The sequence below is a fragment of the Coenobita brevimanus genome, chromosome 8 (genome assembly GCF_032717465.1).
Source record: "Coenobita brevimanus isolate Jiangsu-jjx chromosome 8, ASM3271746v2, whole genome shotgun sequence".
NCBI lineage: Eukaryota > Metazoa > Arthropoda > Malacostraca > Decapoda > Coenobitidae > Coenobita > Coenobita brevimanus.
In genome coordinates this window covers 9,444,983-9,463,610 of record NC_136961.1, presented here as the reverse complement: position 1 = coordinate 9,463,610, position 18,628 = coordinate 9,444,983, and the positions used below count along the sequence as shown (strand labels likewise).

At 42.7% G+C, this 18,628-nt stretch overlaps 1 protein-coding gene across 1 annotated transcript in view; it reads left to right on the top strand.

Moving 5' to 3' along the window:
• The window catches only part of LOC145406423 (carboxylic ester hydrolase-like), a 108,403-nt gene that overhangs the window by 44,539 nt on the left and 45,236 nt on the right, over positions 1 to 18,628 (top strand). The window contains exon 10 of the mRNA XM_080277583.1: positions 12,158 to 12,311. Coding sequence (XP_080133709.1) covers positions 12,158 to 12,311 — 154 coding nt within the window. The remainder of the gene's footprint in view (positions 1 to 12,157; positions 12,312 to 18,628) is intronic.

The window sequence follows — 18,628 nt, the reverse complement described above, 5'->3', positions numbered from 1 at the left end:
GGGTGATGGCAAGGTGTTTGCAGTACATCCCATCAGCCGGAGGCCCTCCATGCCCTGAATTGTGATGGCTATACACATCAGCCGGCACGTTGCACGTAACGGTTAGGAGAGAATGTGTGTAGACTTGTTCTCCACGTGGATCGGTGAATGGTGAGGAGAGCCAAAGATGGTGGCAAACTTTGAAATCTCCTAGAATGGAGATTTCAGAGAAAGGATAAATTGAGAGGATGTGTTCCATCTTAGAATTAAGACAGTCGAAGTATTTTTCATAGTCAGTAGAATAAGGGGATAAGTAAACAGCGCAGATATATTTAGTCAGAGAATGACAGTATAGCCGAAGTCAGAGAGTAGAAAATTCAGAAGATTCAAGTTCAGGAACACGAGAGTAAGATATATTGTTGCGTTCTTATACACAACAGCCACCTTTGGTTTTGAAATTAGTATAGAAAAATAGGAGGATACAGGGAAAGGTTTGCTATCAGTCACCTCAAACACAGGAGTCTCAGTGGAGATGAGAAGGTGAGGTTTAGAGGAGGAGAAGTGATGTTCAGCAGAGAGAAATTGAGAGGATAGGCTGCGAATGTTGCAGAAATGAAGAAGCTAGTCAGACAGTGGTTCCATTATCTCACTTGTAGTGGTGTAGCAAAGTGCAAAACCGTTCAGATGGTGATACAAGCGTGAAATTTTGCATGTGGTTCACCTTTAGGCTGCTTATTAGGAAAATAACGTTAGGCAAATGAAAATCCAATATGGTCACCATTTTTCAAGACGGCCACCAAATTATGGCCCCTGGATGCAATTATCTTCATATAATCAAAACAATTTGTCCAAAATTATTCTTTGAGGGGTCAATTCCTATGTTTTGAAACATGGAGATTCTATTTTCGCAACAGGTAGGTTTGTAGGATGGATTTATTCACCATTTTTGGAAGATTATAAACAGTTTATGTCTCACCTGCCTAATATTTTAGTTGATTCAGTTTTCATGGTAGTTAGGCATCTGGATGCATCATTATGTATTCAAACTTAGAACTTGCACACACAGCTACAAAGCACAATGCAACTTAGGCCAAACCGATTACGTCTGCATCTTACATGGCATTCGGTTTTACATCTGCATTTCGTCAGTGCAGGCAACACTTTGCAATAGGTTGAGGGTCATCCAGCAAACTTTCCATCCCGCACCATGCTTTGTCCACCCCAAGCCACTATGATTCAGGTACTGTGTGCCTGACTTCACATGCATCCTGCCTGGAGGGCAGCACGTTTTGCATGTTGAAGGAGGGCATCTTGAGTTGGTAGAACAGAGTTATATGTCCATTGTTTTCTTGAAATCAAGTCCAGTAGTGTCTCGATAACTCCTACAGCAGTACTAGACCTGTCATACATGGAGTCTACATACATCTCTAAAGTCTGCATATCAGTGTCATCAATGACTGGTGGATGAAGGCTAAGTTGCAGGAAGACGACTGTGGCATGATCATACACAATCCAAGTGTCCGAAGCAGACTTCTTTTCTTTGCCTCGAAATGCTGACACTACATCACAACCACTAAAGAGCATGGAAGAACAGGATTCCTCTTGCTTTTTCTAGCCCAAGTGCAGAGCATATATCATGAACAGGGATCCATTTGAGGCTTCGTCCTTGACCAACGACAATTCACATTTTTGTAAGACCCAGTTAATTTAAAGGATGGAAAACATGATGCTACTATTACAATCACATCATTGTCATTTGATTTAATCATTAATACCTTGTTGCCATTTAATCCTGAATCTTTTGCAAGTACAAACATTCACGTATCTGCATCTTCATAAGAACAAGGAGATACATTGTTTAGACACATTGTTTTATTGGACTGTGCATCGTCCCATTTGGTCACAATGATCGTATTTGTTGTTTGGACGCCAGCAATCTTGTCAGCTAGAAAATGAAAGAGCTCTGTTTTCTTGGTGTTGTCTTACAGAAAGTTATGCCAATTATTGGGTGCTTTGGTGAAGTCTGTCATCCTTCTTCTCATTCCCTGCCCTCACTTTGTTCTTGCCTTAGCCTTCAGACTAGGTGGAACATAAACATCAAAAACTATATCTGCGCACTTGTACTTTGTGGCACAAGCCTTTCCTACAGAAATAACATCTTGCATGGCATACTGACCGAAAGTTTTTGATTCTCGGGGGCAAATGCCTTCGCTAATGCAGAGCCATCGATTATAATAGCATCTGCCACTGGTTCAAGATCTGGCATCTTGACTTTGGATTCAAGGATCTCAGCCAGTTGAGATTTCTTTGTTACATGAAGCTGTCCACCGGCACTCAGAGAGGCAGGGAATGGATTGTTTTCATACTAAAAAAATTCTCTTGAGCCATACTCCCTTCTTTGACAAGAGATGAAAAACTGGTAGAAAAGATGTAAGTCCCCCTTCAGTGTCTTTTGAGTATACAGTAGCTGCTTGACTGTGGTTATCATTTGAAGAAGTCAGCTTTATTCTTCTTAACTGCCTAGTAAAATGTGCAGTGAACCTCGGATTCAAGTGCTTTCAAGCTTTCATGAATGCATGACACTGATATGCACCTTTCTCATAATGTATGGCTACTAACGAAGCACTGTCAGGATTGGCAATGTCCTTCGTCAAGGGCGAAAAATTCATCTGACACTTCCTGAACAGGATTACAAAACTCCTGTATAACAGTGATTACCTTTTCTACTCTCTCAACATATACGTTTTGAGCCGTTTGTGTTTCATCATGAAGTTTACCATGTTGAGCTTCATTCTTGACAACTGATGATTTCTCATACTCCTGAACAACCCGGCTAACTTCAGGCCCAACAACCATCCATCTTTTGAGTGTTGATGGATCTTCAGTGAGGCCAATGGCTCCTCCATCGTCCGTGATAGCAGCATTAGCCTGTTCATGAGCTTGGTCTATTTCCATGGCCGAAAATAGTCGGTTTAGTTTGTGGAAAACAAAGTTTCCTGCAGAGAACTCCCTCATCACATCTGGGTGTTGCTTTTCAAGTGATAACATGTCTCTGAGGTGTATAGAAAGCCAACGAGCATAACTGACATTGTTGTTGGCAAAGAATTACGGTATCAGCTCTGTGAGGGCTTCACCGTAGAGACCAAAATTTGCTTCTCTGAAAGGCCGAATTAGCGTAATGATGGACAGCTCCAGTGTCAACACCAGGTACTAAAACTGAAATTAGGGACTCTGCTGTTTGCGAATTCCACACCAGTCTTCCAGATTCAAAAAATCTCCTGGACAACCTCTTTGGTGTATTCCTCATAAGCTGTTGTCATGAGCTTGTAGAGACTGCAGGCTGTTATCTGGTGTGCCTGACGTGCCTTTGTAACACTCGAGCCTGACAAGAATAAATCTGCTATACCTTGAGATGCAACACCAGACTCAACGACAGCACCTATCCACCGACTGCCATGAAGTAGTGTTCCCATGGACATCAGGGCAGCCATCTCTATACGCAGACCACCAAACGTCAGAACAAATTTCTCTTCATAGAATTCTGGACACTGCCACGGAACCTGGTTAGTTACTGCATAAATTGGCTGGTCTGCAGCTATGACAGATACTTGTCCTGGAATAAGTAAATCCAGTGTTTCCATACTTTTTGCCATCACATGTCTTATTGTAGCCACAGAACGATCATGAGCTTCATCTTTAAGTAGAGGCATCAAGTATGTGATGCATACTTCAAACTGTGAATTTCTCTTTTTTGATGCATGGTAGTAGAACCATGTCACATGTACAGAGTCATTCACTTTTTCAGTGACTCACTTTTGCAAGCCATTCATATTCATGTTTCAAGACTGGTTTGAATAAAGTGAGTGTTGAGGATACATATGGAGACACAGTAACAGGAGGTCTAGGATTCTTTTCAGTGAAGTGATCTCGAGGATTATTAGTGAATGACTCGGAAAGCTCTGGGATTATTTTTTTCTTACCACCTTGTATTTGCAGTGGTGAGCGTAACTAACCTTTGCCATCTGAGCTGGGATGTTGGAAAACGGAATTGCTTGTCTCATGGAACGATGTCAGTGCTATCGTGGAAGTTGGATAATGGTCAGTGTTGCCCATGACAGCTGTTGCGAATAACTCTTTCATTAAGACAGGAAGGCACACTACACCACCTTCAAAATACCTGGCGATTACAGCATCCCCTAGTTGTGCTGATATTTCTAGCACCCTGCCATACTGTATCAAATACTAAGGCCATTGTCATGCAACATTTCAATGAGATTTTAATTTCTGGCCTTTGGAAAAACAGACAAACCAACATAAATAGAAAATGATGTTTCTCGGTCTTTTGAATGCCTGACATGCTGCTGCTTCTTTGATCCTAGCATAACAGTTACATTGGAGTAATTGGTCCATTGCAATAGCTGTTTTGGATGCACCAAATTGCAGCTGTCATTTAATGTCTGCTCTGTGCTCAATCATGCAGATAAACTGGAGAAGTGTTGTAGGGACTGATTCAAGACATCCTGTTTACAAACTTCCATCGAATCTGGACTTGTGACCGAACATACAGTATGCCTGCGTATGATGTTTGCAGCTTTAACAGGATCAATCTCATCAGTGTAGTCACCAGCGTTACCTAAAACAAAACCAACCCCTTTACGAAAGGCATGAGGTACGTCTCGCAGCTTGTGATGAGCTTCAGGTTCAGGAATTTGTGTCAGTAATTTGTCTTTCAGCCTGGAAGAGTTGAAATGTTTCCCTTAAATCCCAATTGCTCAAGTCGCTGTTTATACAGTGTAGTCAACTCTGCTTGCTTGAATATTTCTGGATCATTACTCCCACCAACAGATTTGTTTCATATATGTAACTAGTTCAGGAAATGCTATAGCTTTGATTTCGTGGTCACGCAGTGTTTCATTTTCGTTTCCCTGAGCTTGTTTCCTGAAATGAGCCCTCTCTTGGTTGTATAAAGCCACCAGACACGCAGGAAAGCAGGATAATACTTTGATTCCACGGCCACAACATCTCCAATGAGTTTCGCCAACAGCCTTCCGTCACCCAGGTTTCGAGCACACTCATTCGGTCTATCACTCAGTTGCATTGTCATGGCATGTCTAAGCAATTAAACAGGTTCTTGTTTCTCGCAAAGAAAGCATTCTGAAACATTCTATTTGTTCTCAGCACTTTTGTTTGTCGTTCTCCGCTTGTTTAAGTTGTTGCTGTTCTTTTTCTCATCCTTTCAAGCTTTGTATTGTTAAACACGAGCCTACAGCTTTGATGATGTTTTGCCTTGCACCTCCTCAAAGTTGCTTTAATACCGTCACCTTCGTTCAATCGGACAGGATCAAGTATGATTGGTAGAGCATTCATTGCTTTGAACTTAGGGACATTTTTTTTTTTTTACAGTCATACTGTAGTCGTCACGTTCTATACTATATGAAATTATTGACCATTTTAGGTCTTCCTTTTCCTCCATTTGACGAAGATAGCACTTGTTCCAGTCTATAACCCCTTGGACGAAGAATCTTCAGTGTCAACTATATTCAAGAAAATATGGTAATAAATAATTAAAGGCCGATGGTTTATCCTTTTAGCACCTTAATTGTAAGCACCTTCTTGCATGGAATACAATTAGGGGGGGGGGACCATAAATGCCCCCACCATCTGCCCGTCTCCCGGTGACGACTCAAGGTGCCTGGAACCACGGTCTGACTCTCTTCTTCTTCATTTCTGCAACATTCGCGGCCTTTACTCTAACTTTCGCTCTGTTGAGCACCACCTCTCCTCCTCTAAGCCTCACCTTCTTTTTCTAATGGAGACTCAGCTGTCTGAGGCAACTGACAGCAAACCCTTTTCTGTATCCTCCTACTTTCTCTATACTCATTTCAAAGCCAAAGGTGGCTGTTGTGTATGTATACGCAACGACTTATCTTGCTCTCGTGTTCCTGAACTTGATTCTTCTGAATTCTCCACACTCTGGCTTCGGCTTTCCTGTCATTCTCTGACTAAATATATCTGTGCTGTTTACTTATCCCCTAATTCTACTGACTATCAAAAATTCTTCGACTATCTTACTTCTACGATGGAACACATTCTATCCATTTCTCCTTTCTCTGAAATCTCCATTCTTGGAGATTTCAATGTTCACCACCACCTTTGGCTCTCCTCTCCTTTCACGGATCCACCTGGTGAACAAGCCTACATCTTTTCTATCCTTAATGACCTAGAGCAGCTTGTACAGCACCCTACCCGTATCCCTGACCGCCTTGGAGAGAGCTCCAACATACTTGACCTCTTCCTCACAACTAATCCTTCTGCTTACTCTGTTAATCTTTTCTCTCCGTTGGGCTCCTCCGATCACAACCTTATTACCTTAACCTGTCCTATCACTCCGGTACGGCCTGTGGACCCTCCAGTGAAACGTCGTCTGTGGCATTTTGGAGCCACGGACTGGAAGGCCCTCAGGCAGTACTTCTTTGATTTTCCCTGGAATGATTATTGCTTCCGTGGCCGGGAGCCATCTGAGTGTGCCTTGCGCATTACGGAGGTTATTCTCTCGGGCATGGAAGCATACATTCCTTTCTCATATCCTTTGACTAATGCAAGAAAGCCTTGGTTTAATCACGCTTGTTCTAATGCTGTCCGCAACAAGGAGAGGGCCTACAAAAGGTACCGGAGCCAACCCACCCCTGAATCACATCATCTTTACGTTTCTGCCCGGAATCGTGCTAAGTCTGTTCTTCGCTCTACTAAAAATAATTTCATCCATACTAAATGCTCTCAACTCTCCGACTCGAATTCTTCCCGCTCCTTCTGGCATCTTGCCAAAAATCTTTCTAACAACTTTACCTCATCATCCTTCCCTCCTCTTTTCTACTCTGATGGTTCTGTAGCTATTTTTTCTACTGATAAAGCAGATCTCTTAGCACAGACTTTCTCCTCCAATTCTACCTTAGACGATTCCGGTGCTGTTCCTCCATCACTTCCCCCCTCTGACTTCCTCATGGCTGACATTAAAATTTCTTCAGTTGATGTATTTTCTGCCATCACTGGCCTCGGTACTAACAAGGCATATGGGCCTGATGGGGTCCCTCCTGTTGTTCTCAAGAACTGTGCTTCTGTGCTTACACCCTGCCTAGGCAAACTCTTTCGCCTTTGTCTGTCAACTTGTACCTTTCCTTCTTGCTGGAAGTTTGCTCTCATTCAGCCAGTCCCAAAGAAGGGTGACCACTCCCAACCCTCCAACTATCGTCCAATTGCTTTAACGTCTTGTATTTCAAAAGTTTTCGAGTCAATTCTTAATAGAAAAATTTTAAGGCATCTTTCCTATTTCAACCTTCTTTCCGATCGTCAGTATGGGTTCCGTCAGGGACGCTCCACTGGCGATCTTCTCACCTACCTTTCAGACTCCTGGTCATCCTCCTTTCGGGACTTTGGCGAAAGCTTTGCCATTGCACTTGACATCTCAAAGGCTTTCGATCGAGTCTGGCATAAATCTTTAATTTCCAAACTGCCCTCCTACGGTTTCTATCCTTCTATCTGTGCCTTCATCGCTAGCTTCCTTTCTGGTCGTTCTATAGCTGCTGTTGTAGACGGCCATCGTTCTTCTCCTAGATCTATCAACAGTGGTGTTCCTCAGGGCTCTGTCCTATCACCAACTCTCTTCCTTTTATTCATCAATGATCTTCTAAGCTGTACATCTAACCCTATCCACTCATACGCTGACGACTCCACCCTTCACCTTTCCATTCGGTTCCCGCAGTGCCCATCTCAACAGTTACTTCAACAAGCAAGGGATGAGGCTGTGGCACACCTAATGTCTGATTTGGCTCGTATCTCTGACTGGGGTAAAAATAATATGGTTGTCTTTAATGCATCTAAGACTCAGTTCTTACACCTATCAAGCCGACAAAATCTTCCACAGGTATACCCACTAATGTTTAATAATATTCAGCTTAATCCTGCATCATCCTTGAACATGCTTGGGGTTTCATTTACTCGGGACTTATCTTGGAAAGATCATATTACATCTCTTGTAAAATCTGCTTCCAAGAGATTGGGTGTGCTAAGCCGACTCCGCTCTTTCTTTACCCCTGCACAATTGTTGACTCTATACAGGGGTTTTATCCGCCCCTGTGTGGAGTACAACTCTCATGTGTGGGGAGGCTCCCCACATACAGCTCTTCTCAATAGGGTGGAGTCAAAGGCTTTTCGTCTCATTAACTCTCCTCCTCTTACTGACTCCCTTCAACCTCTGTCTCTTCGCCGCACTGTTGCATCTTTATCTCTTTTCTATCGCTACTTTAATGATCACTGCTCCTCTGAACCGTCTGCTTGCATTCCTCCACCTCTACGACGGGCGCGTATCACCCGTCTGGCAGCAAACTCTCATCCTTTTTCTGTCCAACTTTCTAATGCAAGAGTTAACCGTTACTCCCAGTCTTTCATTTATGCAACAGGTCAACTCTGGAACTGTCTCCCTCTGTCTGTATTTCCTGCTGCCTATGATCTCCAGTCTTTCAAACGCAGTGTGTCCAGGCATCTCAAAATGATTGGATCTTGAATTTGGCTCTATATTGTATTTTGTTTTTCTCTTGGAGGGAACTGTTACTGCGGGCTCATGGCCTTTGGTTCCTTCTTCCTCGCATAAAAAAAAAAAAAAATAGATTCATGCATTAAATTGCCAGACACCTAGCCCTATCATTCATACAATGTCATTCAAGTCTCGTGCGGTTTATACACCATCCAGATGACGAAAGCTCCATCATCCTTGGCTCGGCTCTCCAGCGCTGGCACATCCTGTCAATTTCAGGTGCGGATATCTAACTGACATGGAGGCTAGTTCGATATCATCTGGGACACTTAACTATATTACTTTACAGAAGCTGACACTGAACTCCATGCTCAGTTTCACAGCAGAGATGCCACTGTGCCCTCGTAGTGCATGACATTCACTGATATAATTACCATTACAGGTTGATTTTCAAGTGCCTAACGTTGTTTTTATATCAACTAACCCTTGATGAGTCCCTGTGCGAAAATTGGTTTACGATTCCGCCAAAATTTGCACTTAGCTGCCTCACTATTGGTCGTCACCGCGAGAGGGGCGGGTGGAGGCTTTGATGATCCTCCCTTCTTTCCCCTGGAGATTCCGAGACGTTGTGATGGGGTAATTTTTTTTTTTTTTTTCTAACTTTAAAAGTGTAGTGTGTAATGTGCATGTAGTTTGGTGCTGACAGTAAGAAGAACTTGTACTGGAGAGCATGCTGGTTGTGATGGTTTACATACTAACTGGTTTGGCTGTGACAAAGCTGTCCATATTAGGCTTGGTGCTGTGACGATTTCTGCTAACTCCCTCTTCGGTCGATATGGTTACCCCAGTTGATGAATGTTTAATGCTGGTGAGGCTGAAACGTGCTTTAATCTACATCTTCTTTACAGCCATGTATGTTCCTGCTGAGACGTGTCAGTTTGAAAAGAAAGAATATTTTTATGCCAAACTTGACTCAGATGTGGGCAGTGCTTCTTGTGACATACACTGCTGGTCTTGGACGACTTCAGTCCAGCTACTCCCACTGTCAAGAGTAGGGTTCGAGGAACGTGTAGGGCATCATGATTCTGGATTCAAAATTTTCAGTTTGTCTTACTTTATAGTTTTTTTTTTTTTTTTTTTTTTTTTAAATCTGTAAGCTGAGAATCTCTGGATCTCTGGTTCCACTGACCAGATCTTTACAGCTGGCCTGGTCTTCCAATATCGGTGGGGCTGCCAATGCGACTGACCACTTTCCTATAAGTACTCAATGAGTATCATTCAGAACTATAGGGATTTTAGGAATTCAAAATTCTGTGCTGCTACTCACGGTCTACGTGTTGCTATTCTGAGGGTGCAAATCAAGTGAGAGAATTCGATGATACCGTTTAAACAGGTTTCACTTTCAGAAACTCAGGAATAGTTGTGCTGATGAGTATGCAGTGGTATTCTCAAACTGGCTGGGGGTGTTCAGTGCCGCTAGAGATCAAGCAGCGTGGAGGGTGACAAAGGCAAACATATGCACACATGTTTGTTTAATAAACGAATCCTTGATCCATTATTTATTATTATTATTATTATTCTGTCTATCTATTGCCAGTCGCCATAATCCCGTAAGGGGTGGCCGTTTGACTTTGAGTTATTTGTTTTATGGGGAGGGGCACTAACCCTCCTCCAACCCACTTGTTGACACGTAGGGAGTACGTACGGTTTGGTTATATGATTACCACCCAGCGTTGTAAATGGTTTCTTGGCTTACAGGAAACCATTTGGATTGTCACTCAATGTAAAGCCACCTGTAAAGGAAAGAAAAGCAATAAGAAGTGACAGGAAAGACGGGAGAAATAGGAAGAGAGGAGGGCAGGCACTGAAAAAGAATGGTAAACGCTAAGGAAGAAGTAGGCCGCACTACATCAAGTGAGTGGATGATGGTCGCCACCACCTACCACATTATTATTATTATTATTATTATTAAACATCGTCATACAAATGGCGAAGCTTCTAGATTTCGTCAGTATCATTCCCATATTATTATTTAACTTTGCACTTCTTTTTTCTTCGAACTCTATGATATTATAAATGAAGGTACCCTAGGCCAATCATTTGGCAAACCTTTTGCCAAATATACATAACCTTGGCTTATTTTTTAAGGTCATATACTTATTTATATTTAAAAAACTGCCTATTTGAAATTGAAATATCTCAGAACTAATTGAGATACAGCTATTTAGTTGAAAATCCTTTGATAAAAATGTTTACTGAATAGTTTTGTCTTGATAGTTTGCCATTTTGCCTAGTGGATAGTAGCCTACCTAATTCAAATCTGCTCAGCTTTCTCTTTGCAACGCATTTTACTGTAGAGAAAACCACTAAAGCTTTAAAGCTGTAACTTTCCAGATATATAGCTGTGGTCCGTTTTATGATCTGAAACGAATCTGTTTAGTTAAGCATACAGTTAGCCAGTTATCGAGACAAACATAAAAATTATACATGCTTTTTTTTTTTAATGCGAGAAGGAACCAAAGGATGAGCCCGCAAAACGTTCCAAGAAAAAAAAAAATAAATAAAGGAGAGAGAATTTCAAGATCCATTCATTTGGAGATGCCTGGACACACTGCGTTTGAAAGACTGGAGATCATAGGAAGTAGGACATACGAGGGAGACAGTTCCAGAGTTGACCTGTTGCATAAATTAAGGACTGGGAGGAATGGTTAACTGTTGTATTAGACAGTTGAACAGAAAAGGGATGAGAGTTTGTTCCTAGACGGGTTCTACGCGCCCGTCATTGAGGTGGAGGGATGCAAGCAGACAGTTCAGAGGAGCAATGACCATTGAAGTAGCAATGGAAAAGTGATAAAGATGCAACAGTGTGGCGAAGAGACAGAGGTTGAAGGGAGCCAGTAAGAGGAGGAGAATTGATTAGACGAATTGCCTTTGACTCCACCCTATTGAGAAGAGCTGTATGTGGGGAGACTCCCCACACATGAGAGTTGTACTCCTAACAGGGGCGAATAAAACCCGTGTACAAAGTCAACAACTGTGCAGGGGTAAAGAAGGCACGGAGTCTGCTTAGATCTTGATGTTACTCAAGAAGTTACCTTAGGGTCTTCATATCTTGTTTATATTAGACATGCCCCAAATTCAAGTTATAATTAAGGCAAAGCTTCCTTACTGTGGTACAGGGGGAGTCTGGTAGTAGTTATTATTATTCATAAATTATTATTGCAGTGAGGAAAAGTCACTGCTCCTTCAGCTAAATATCATGCATTGCACATTGGACGATTGATGGACCACAGGGTTAAAACGAAGACTTTGAAGGTGTGGAGAAGTCTCAGTTCTTTTACAGCTTGTATTGTAGCATGTGATGATGACATATGTCCAATCATTCTGCATTACTGCTGACACCACTCATTAATACTGGATGCATAGGCCTACTAATGACAAGCAACAAAACTTAGACGTTCATGATTAATAACCGTGAAAGCTGGTGGCCTGTTCATAATTTCGTTCCCTCGACTTTAATAATAAAACGTCAAGTTCCTTTATCACTACTCATCTCCATGATCTTGTGATTTTAAGTCAGTCACTGCTTGAATAATTTATTACCATACTCACTCATAAGTAAGTCTTTCGCTCTCTTTCTTTCCGCAGGGGTATCCCATGCCGACGAGGTACTCTACATGTTTCCCGGACGTCCCTCGGCAGCACCTCATGTACCCTCTCACCCTCAGCATCTGGTCACTGCTGAAGACCTAGAAGTTAGGGACATCATTACTAAATTGTGGACCAATTTTGCTGCTGCTGGGTGAGTGAGTGTGTAAGTGAGCGAAGGTTAGATAGAGAGATTTAGAGAAACTGATAGTTTTTTTGTGTATATATATATATATATATATATATATATATATATATATATATATATATATATATAGATATATATATATATATATATATATATATTATTGAGTCTCAACAAATTTCAATTGGCCCGGAAAAGAGTTATTGTTCTTTCACCTTTAATTTGTCAAAATGTTTATTCATTTCACGCTGCAGTTCATATAGTTCAGATTCAGAATAAGACACAGGTGTGGCTGTACATCCTTTCATATCACTTGTCTGTGAATATCGCCATAGAATAATATTAAATTATTGCTACAACTCTGCAGTGAAGTTTTAGGGATGGGAATATTATGCTGGGTTAAGATGAAAGGATTGTGCTAAGACGATGACAGAATACAAGCCTAAACCTACCTGTATATAAACAGTAACCACTCAGTTATCCAGATGCTCTATTGTATATACTGTCATGCTTCATATACTGACTTTAGGCCTTGGCTTTATTAGGTCCGTATCCAGACTTATTTGTTTGTACCCTGACATAAAAGTTCCGTGATTGGCGGCCAGCCGGCCTACAGAGTCTAAAAAAGTCCATTGGGTGGTTCACTGGCCTCCCTTTCCATGCATGGATTATAGACTGTAAACCACAAGCAGAGCAAACAAGGCTGTCCAGCTCTCTACTGAATGGCTGAAGCCCATCAGCCCCTCCCCCCTCGATCACTGGTTACATACTTGCAGCATGCGCATATTACATAACCTACAGTACAAGCTGAGTGAGAATGGCTGTCCGGCTTCCAACCCAGTGATCAAAGTCCAATCCCCCCCCCCCCCATCACCAGTTACATACTGGCAGTGCGCATGCACAGTATTACAGACCGTAACCCACAAGCCGACCGTGAATGGCTGTCTAGCTCCCAGCCGATTGGTCAAAGTCCACCGGCCACCCGAATTAGTTAGAAACTCCCTGCCATGCACAGCCATCTGCCTTCTTACCAAATGGTCAAATTCACATCGTTGTCTGGATTACTTAGGCACTCTCTTTGCCCATTATGTATGGGAACCCAGTGTTTCTGTCACGTTGCAACATTTTTTTTAAATATCAGAACAGAGGAAGGAAAAACAAATGAATAAAAAAGATAATCCATACACCAGATTACTGGTGTCCTCCATTCATAAAAAATCTGTAACAGTTGGACATGAACAGCCGTAGGTTGAAGCCTGGGGGGAAACAACTCCAGGGAAGTGAGTTCCAGAGAGATGCACTTCGGGGAATAAAAGAATTCTGATAAGCAGAAGCTCTGCAATATGGCTGTGTGTCATTCCAGTCATGAGCGCTACCAGATGCCCGCATAGCACGAGGGAGGGTATAGAGTGGTGGCAGAATGGACACAACTTCGTCTGAACATTTGCCATAAAAGTATCTAAATAATGCAAGGGAAGCAACATTCCTTATTACTTGTAGGGGATGTAGTTGATTTGTAGTAGCAGGGTTATGAAGAATTCCAACAACTTTGTTCTGAATTTTGTCCAGTTGTTTTAGTGCAACCTCTCAACATCCATTCCACGAGGGTGGACAATATTCTAGCTGAGAGCACACATGACTTATAAATTATTGCTAACTGCTCGTCAGTGAAGAAATGACGATCTCTCTACAATAATCCAAGTTTCTTTGAGGCGGTTTTAACAACTAATCTGACATAAGATGTCCAGCTGAGGGCATTGTTAACCCTCCTCAGGTAGACCTACAGTTTTGCTTATGTCTTAGGTACACCTGGGTCCTGTCAGACCCAGCTTTTAAAAAAATGCTGTAGTGTCACACATGTTTTATATAATGAATTCCTGAATATCCTACAATGTATTTGGCTTTATCAGTTACAAAACTATGTGATTAAGTTTTAATTCATTGAACTCCACTTTTTTTTTTTTAATATGAAAAAAATGCCAAACTTTTTTTTCTTTTTTGCAGTCACCACAAAAACAAAGAATACTATGAGCCTAGGACTCGTCATAACTTGAGGGATGGAGGACCTTCATTATGGGCACAGTGGATCCCACACAACATAAAATCAATTTGGAAACTCATAGTGAAAAATTCTCCCCATTCCTCATATACACCTGGGTCTCACAGACCCGACATGCATTTCTGGGTGATTTATTGCAAAAATATAGAGAGACACGAAAGTAACCATACTACACCCTGCATGGGCACAAAAAGTTAGGAAGCTATGAAGAAGGACAGGGATCCCAGGCATCTATAAGTTAGTGAACTATACCATCGAAAAAATTGCCCGGATCTGTCAGACCCAGGTGTACCTGAGGAGGGTTAAGTGAAACACCGAGAATCTCAATACTTTTGGAGATGGGAATATTAGTAGCATTGAAGGTGATATACGAATCTGGCAATATCCGTCTATAAGTAAATTGTATATACTTGGGTTTACTAGCATTGAATGAGACAAGGTTATTTTGTCCCTATTCACTGATCTTTGTTAAATCTTGATCTATGGAGTCGGCTGCACTGAGTTGAAAGTTAGAGATATTACACACAGTAAATGGGTATTTGAGTGTAAATGAACTGTGAAGTGTTGAGTCATCTGCATATGAATGGATGGGACTGTGAGTGACAGAACACTGGCGTTAATTGAGTGGGCAAATGAAAAGGACCTTTGCGCTCATAGGTCAGTCTGTCATTTAATGCTTGTTTCCTCATGGCCATGCGTGGGTAGAGACATGGCAACACCGTACACTCCCCAGCGATACCGCACCTCAGTTCCTACCTTTGTCTCTCCACGTGTGGACATGCTTGGCTGAGGTAAAACAATGGCAGCTTCCACTGTTGCACATATGGTGATGATGGCCCAAGAACAACCCAAGAAATGAAAGAAATGATTTTTTATGCATTCTGCTTGAATATGACTTGGCCGGTTCAGTCTTGTTTGATATCAAGAAATCATGGGACAAGCTAATTCAGCACAGACAGGACTACAGCAATACCACTCGAAAAGGAACTGGAAGGTGATGTCCTAGCCCTGCTGTGCCAGCATCGACAAGCCGTCTTTGGTTTGGTTCCACCAGCAATGGGGTGCCGGTGTGCTTATATGTGAGACCAAGCTGAAGGCTGCAGCCGAGGAGTTTGCATGCCAACACAATGTGCACGACTTCAAGGTATCTGAGGATTGGCTCTTCCGGTTCGAACTTCAGCATGGGCTTACTGACCATAAGGTACATGGCGAGGCTTTGGACGGGGCACTGGAGGATGTTGAATCATTTCACAAGAAAGTGCAGCACCTGATCAAGAAGCCTTGCTTTCAGTCAAGTGTACAGTGCTAATGAAACTGGCCTATTCTACCACTCCTTGCCCACCAAAGCCATGGCAGAAGAGACAGAGAAGGCTGTGCCTGGTCAGAAGTTGTCCAAACAATGTGTCTTGGTGCTGTGTTGTGCCAATGCTAACAGGATGCTCTGCTTCAAACCTCTTATTGTTGGATGCACAAAACAGCTACGTTGTCTCCGTGGGTTAATGGATAGCGTGCCTGTTGTGTGATACCATTCTGTGAAGGCCAGGTTTACCTCAAAGATCTTCAGAGATTGGCTCCACAGACACTTTTTCAAGGACATTATCTGTTATCAAACTGAGGAACTTGGTATCCCTCGCAACCAGGTGAAGGTTCCACTGATCCTCGACAATGCCCCTGCACATCCATTGGAGAAGGATTTGGTTACAGATAAAGGCTGTATTAGGTGCATATTTCTGCCCCCTAATATGACTGCTCTCATTCAACCAATTGACTAAGGTGTTATCGTGGCACCCTAAAGACTATCATCAGGGATTCCTCAATGCAGTGATGGTGGTGACTGAGGACGACTAAAGGGTCAACACACGTGGGGATCTGACCTTGGAGGATCTGCAGCTTTGCAACATCAAGTCTGCGGTGTTCAACTGGGCCAATGCTTAGAAGGAAGTCTCCGTCAAAACCCTGGAAAGTGTTGGTGAAACCTTGCCTGACTTTGAAGGATTTGACATGGACGATTTCCACCTTCAGTTACTAAACAAAGGTGAGGATGTGGGCATTGACGACGTGCGGGATTGATTGGACGCTGATGGCAGTGATCCAAGTTATCAGACGTTGTCTGGTGAGGAGATCACCACTGCTGTCTCTGCGGGGATGACAAAGGATAGTGATGATGACAAGGACGAGAACCCTGACTCTGGCCACCCCGCCACTCCATTACTCCCTCATCGTGAAGTGCAATGGGTCAGCATCGAGCAGATGCTCGAATATGCTAAGCATCCTCATTTTGACAGGGAGCTGGTGCCAATCAAGCTGGCAATGGATCTGAGGGCAGTCAGGGACACTGCTGTCCTTTGACGGCCGCACCTATCGTCAAACGAAGATCGACTCCTTCTTCAAGCTCACCATCCCCACAAGTGCCAACCCCTTCTCACCACCATCACCACCAGCCTGTTAACCTCGGTCTTCAATCTCGGACCCACAACCGAGCACATCAATAGCCGTTGAGTCGCTGTTAGACGTGAGCCTGCAGCTGACCAGAGTCTCCTGGCAGGACTCCATCACCTCACTACCTGGTTTCAGCAGATGGAAGAAGAGTTCTTTGACCTTTGCTAAGTTATAGCATTAGCCACTAGACCACATGAGATATCTGTACACCTGCTGGAACATTGTGGGCTATGACAGCGGTTCCAATGCCCGTCTGCAGTTCAATGGGCGGTAAGTACTATGGATTTTTGTATAATGTTTATAGTTTATGCATTGTTTCCTTGGTGTTTAGGATTATATCGCATATTCCGATGTGTGTTTTGATGTCTAAAAACAGCTGAAAGACCAGAGAAAACTGCCAAAATTAGGAGGGGCACTGTATAAATATATGATTGGATATAAATATATGGTTTGGGTATGGGTGGAGTATGGGTACAGCAGAAGATATTGCACTGTATCCAAACTTTGCCTCTACCTGGATGTGCCTTTGGCTCTATTATGTCAGATGACTGAGGGACTGATATATATATATATATATATATATATATATATATATATATATATATATATATATATATATATATATATATATATATATATGCATAAAAGACCTGGTCTGCAGCATTCCGGGGCATTTCCGATCGAAAGGGGACACGGAGCTAGGTCAGGCCTCCCTGGGACCACAGGTGTTTAGGACAAAGGCAGGAGAGCTGTGAGCCTCGGCTTAAGTGGATTAGTCCAGGGCACCTTAATTAGCCTTAATCCATAATGACACTAGCCGGGACTGATCCTTGGGCTGTCTTTCTGCCACTCCGTGCTTTATTCTCTCTCTCTCTCTCTCTCTCTCTCTCTCTCTCTCTCTCTCTTTCCAGGACGGGAGCTAAGCTGCCATTACACCTCTCAACCTTAGAAAATGTTTTAACGGAGGAAATACTCGTCTAGTATGAGAGGTGGGACATGTACTCCTTCAGTTTAGGTTATCAGCTCCTATTATGTGCCTAATGTTGAAGGAAAACTCCTATATTCCAAGAGCCCTGTGAAATGTCCACACCAGTTTTTCTATACTGCGTGGTGTTCTTTCTTTTTCCTTTTTTTTTTTTAATGCGAGGAAGAAGGAACCAAAGGCCATGAGCCCGCAGTAACAGTTCCCTCCAAGCGAAAAACAAAATACAATAGAGAGCCAAATTCAAGATCCGATCATTTTGAGATGCCTGGACACACTGCGTTTGAAAGACTGGAGATCATAGGCAGCAGGAAATACAGACAGAGGGAGACAGTTCCAGAGCTGACCTGTTGCATAAATGAAAGACTGGGAGTAACTGTTAACTCTTGCATTAGAGAGTTGGACAGAAAAGGGATGAGAGTTTGCTGCCAGACGGTTGCTACGCGCCCGTCGTAGAGGTGGAGGAATGCAAGCAGACAGTTCAGAGGAGCAGTGACCATTAAAGTAGCGATAGAAAAGAGATAAAGATGCAACAGTGCGGCGAAGAGACAGAGGTTGAAGGGAGTCAGTAAGAGGAGGAGAGTTAATGAGATGAAAAGCCTTTGACGCCACCCTATTGAGAAGAGCTGTATGTGGGGAGCCTCGCCACACATGAGAGTTGTACTCCATGCAGGGGCGGATAAAACCCCTGTATAGAGTCAACAATTGTATAGGGGTAAAGAAAGAGCGGAGTCGGCTTAGCACACCCAATCTCTTGGAAGCAGATTTTACAAGAGATGTAATATGATCTTTCCAAGATAAGTCCCGAGTAAATGAAACCCCAAGCATGTTCAAGGATGATGCAGG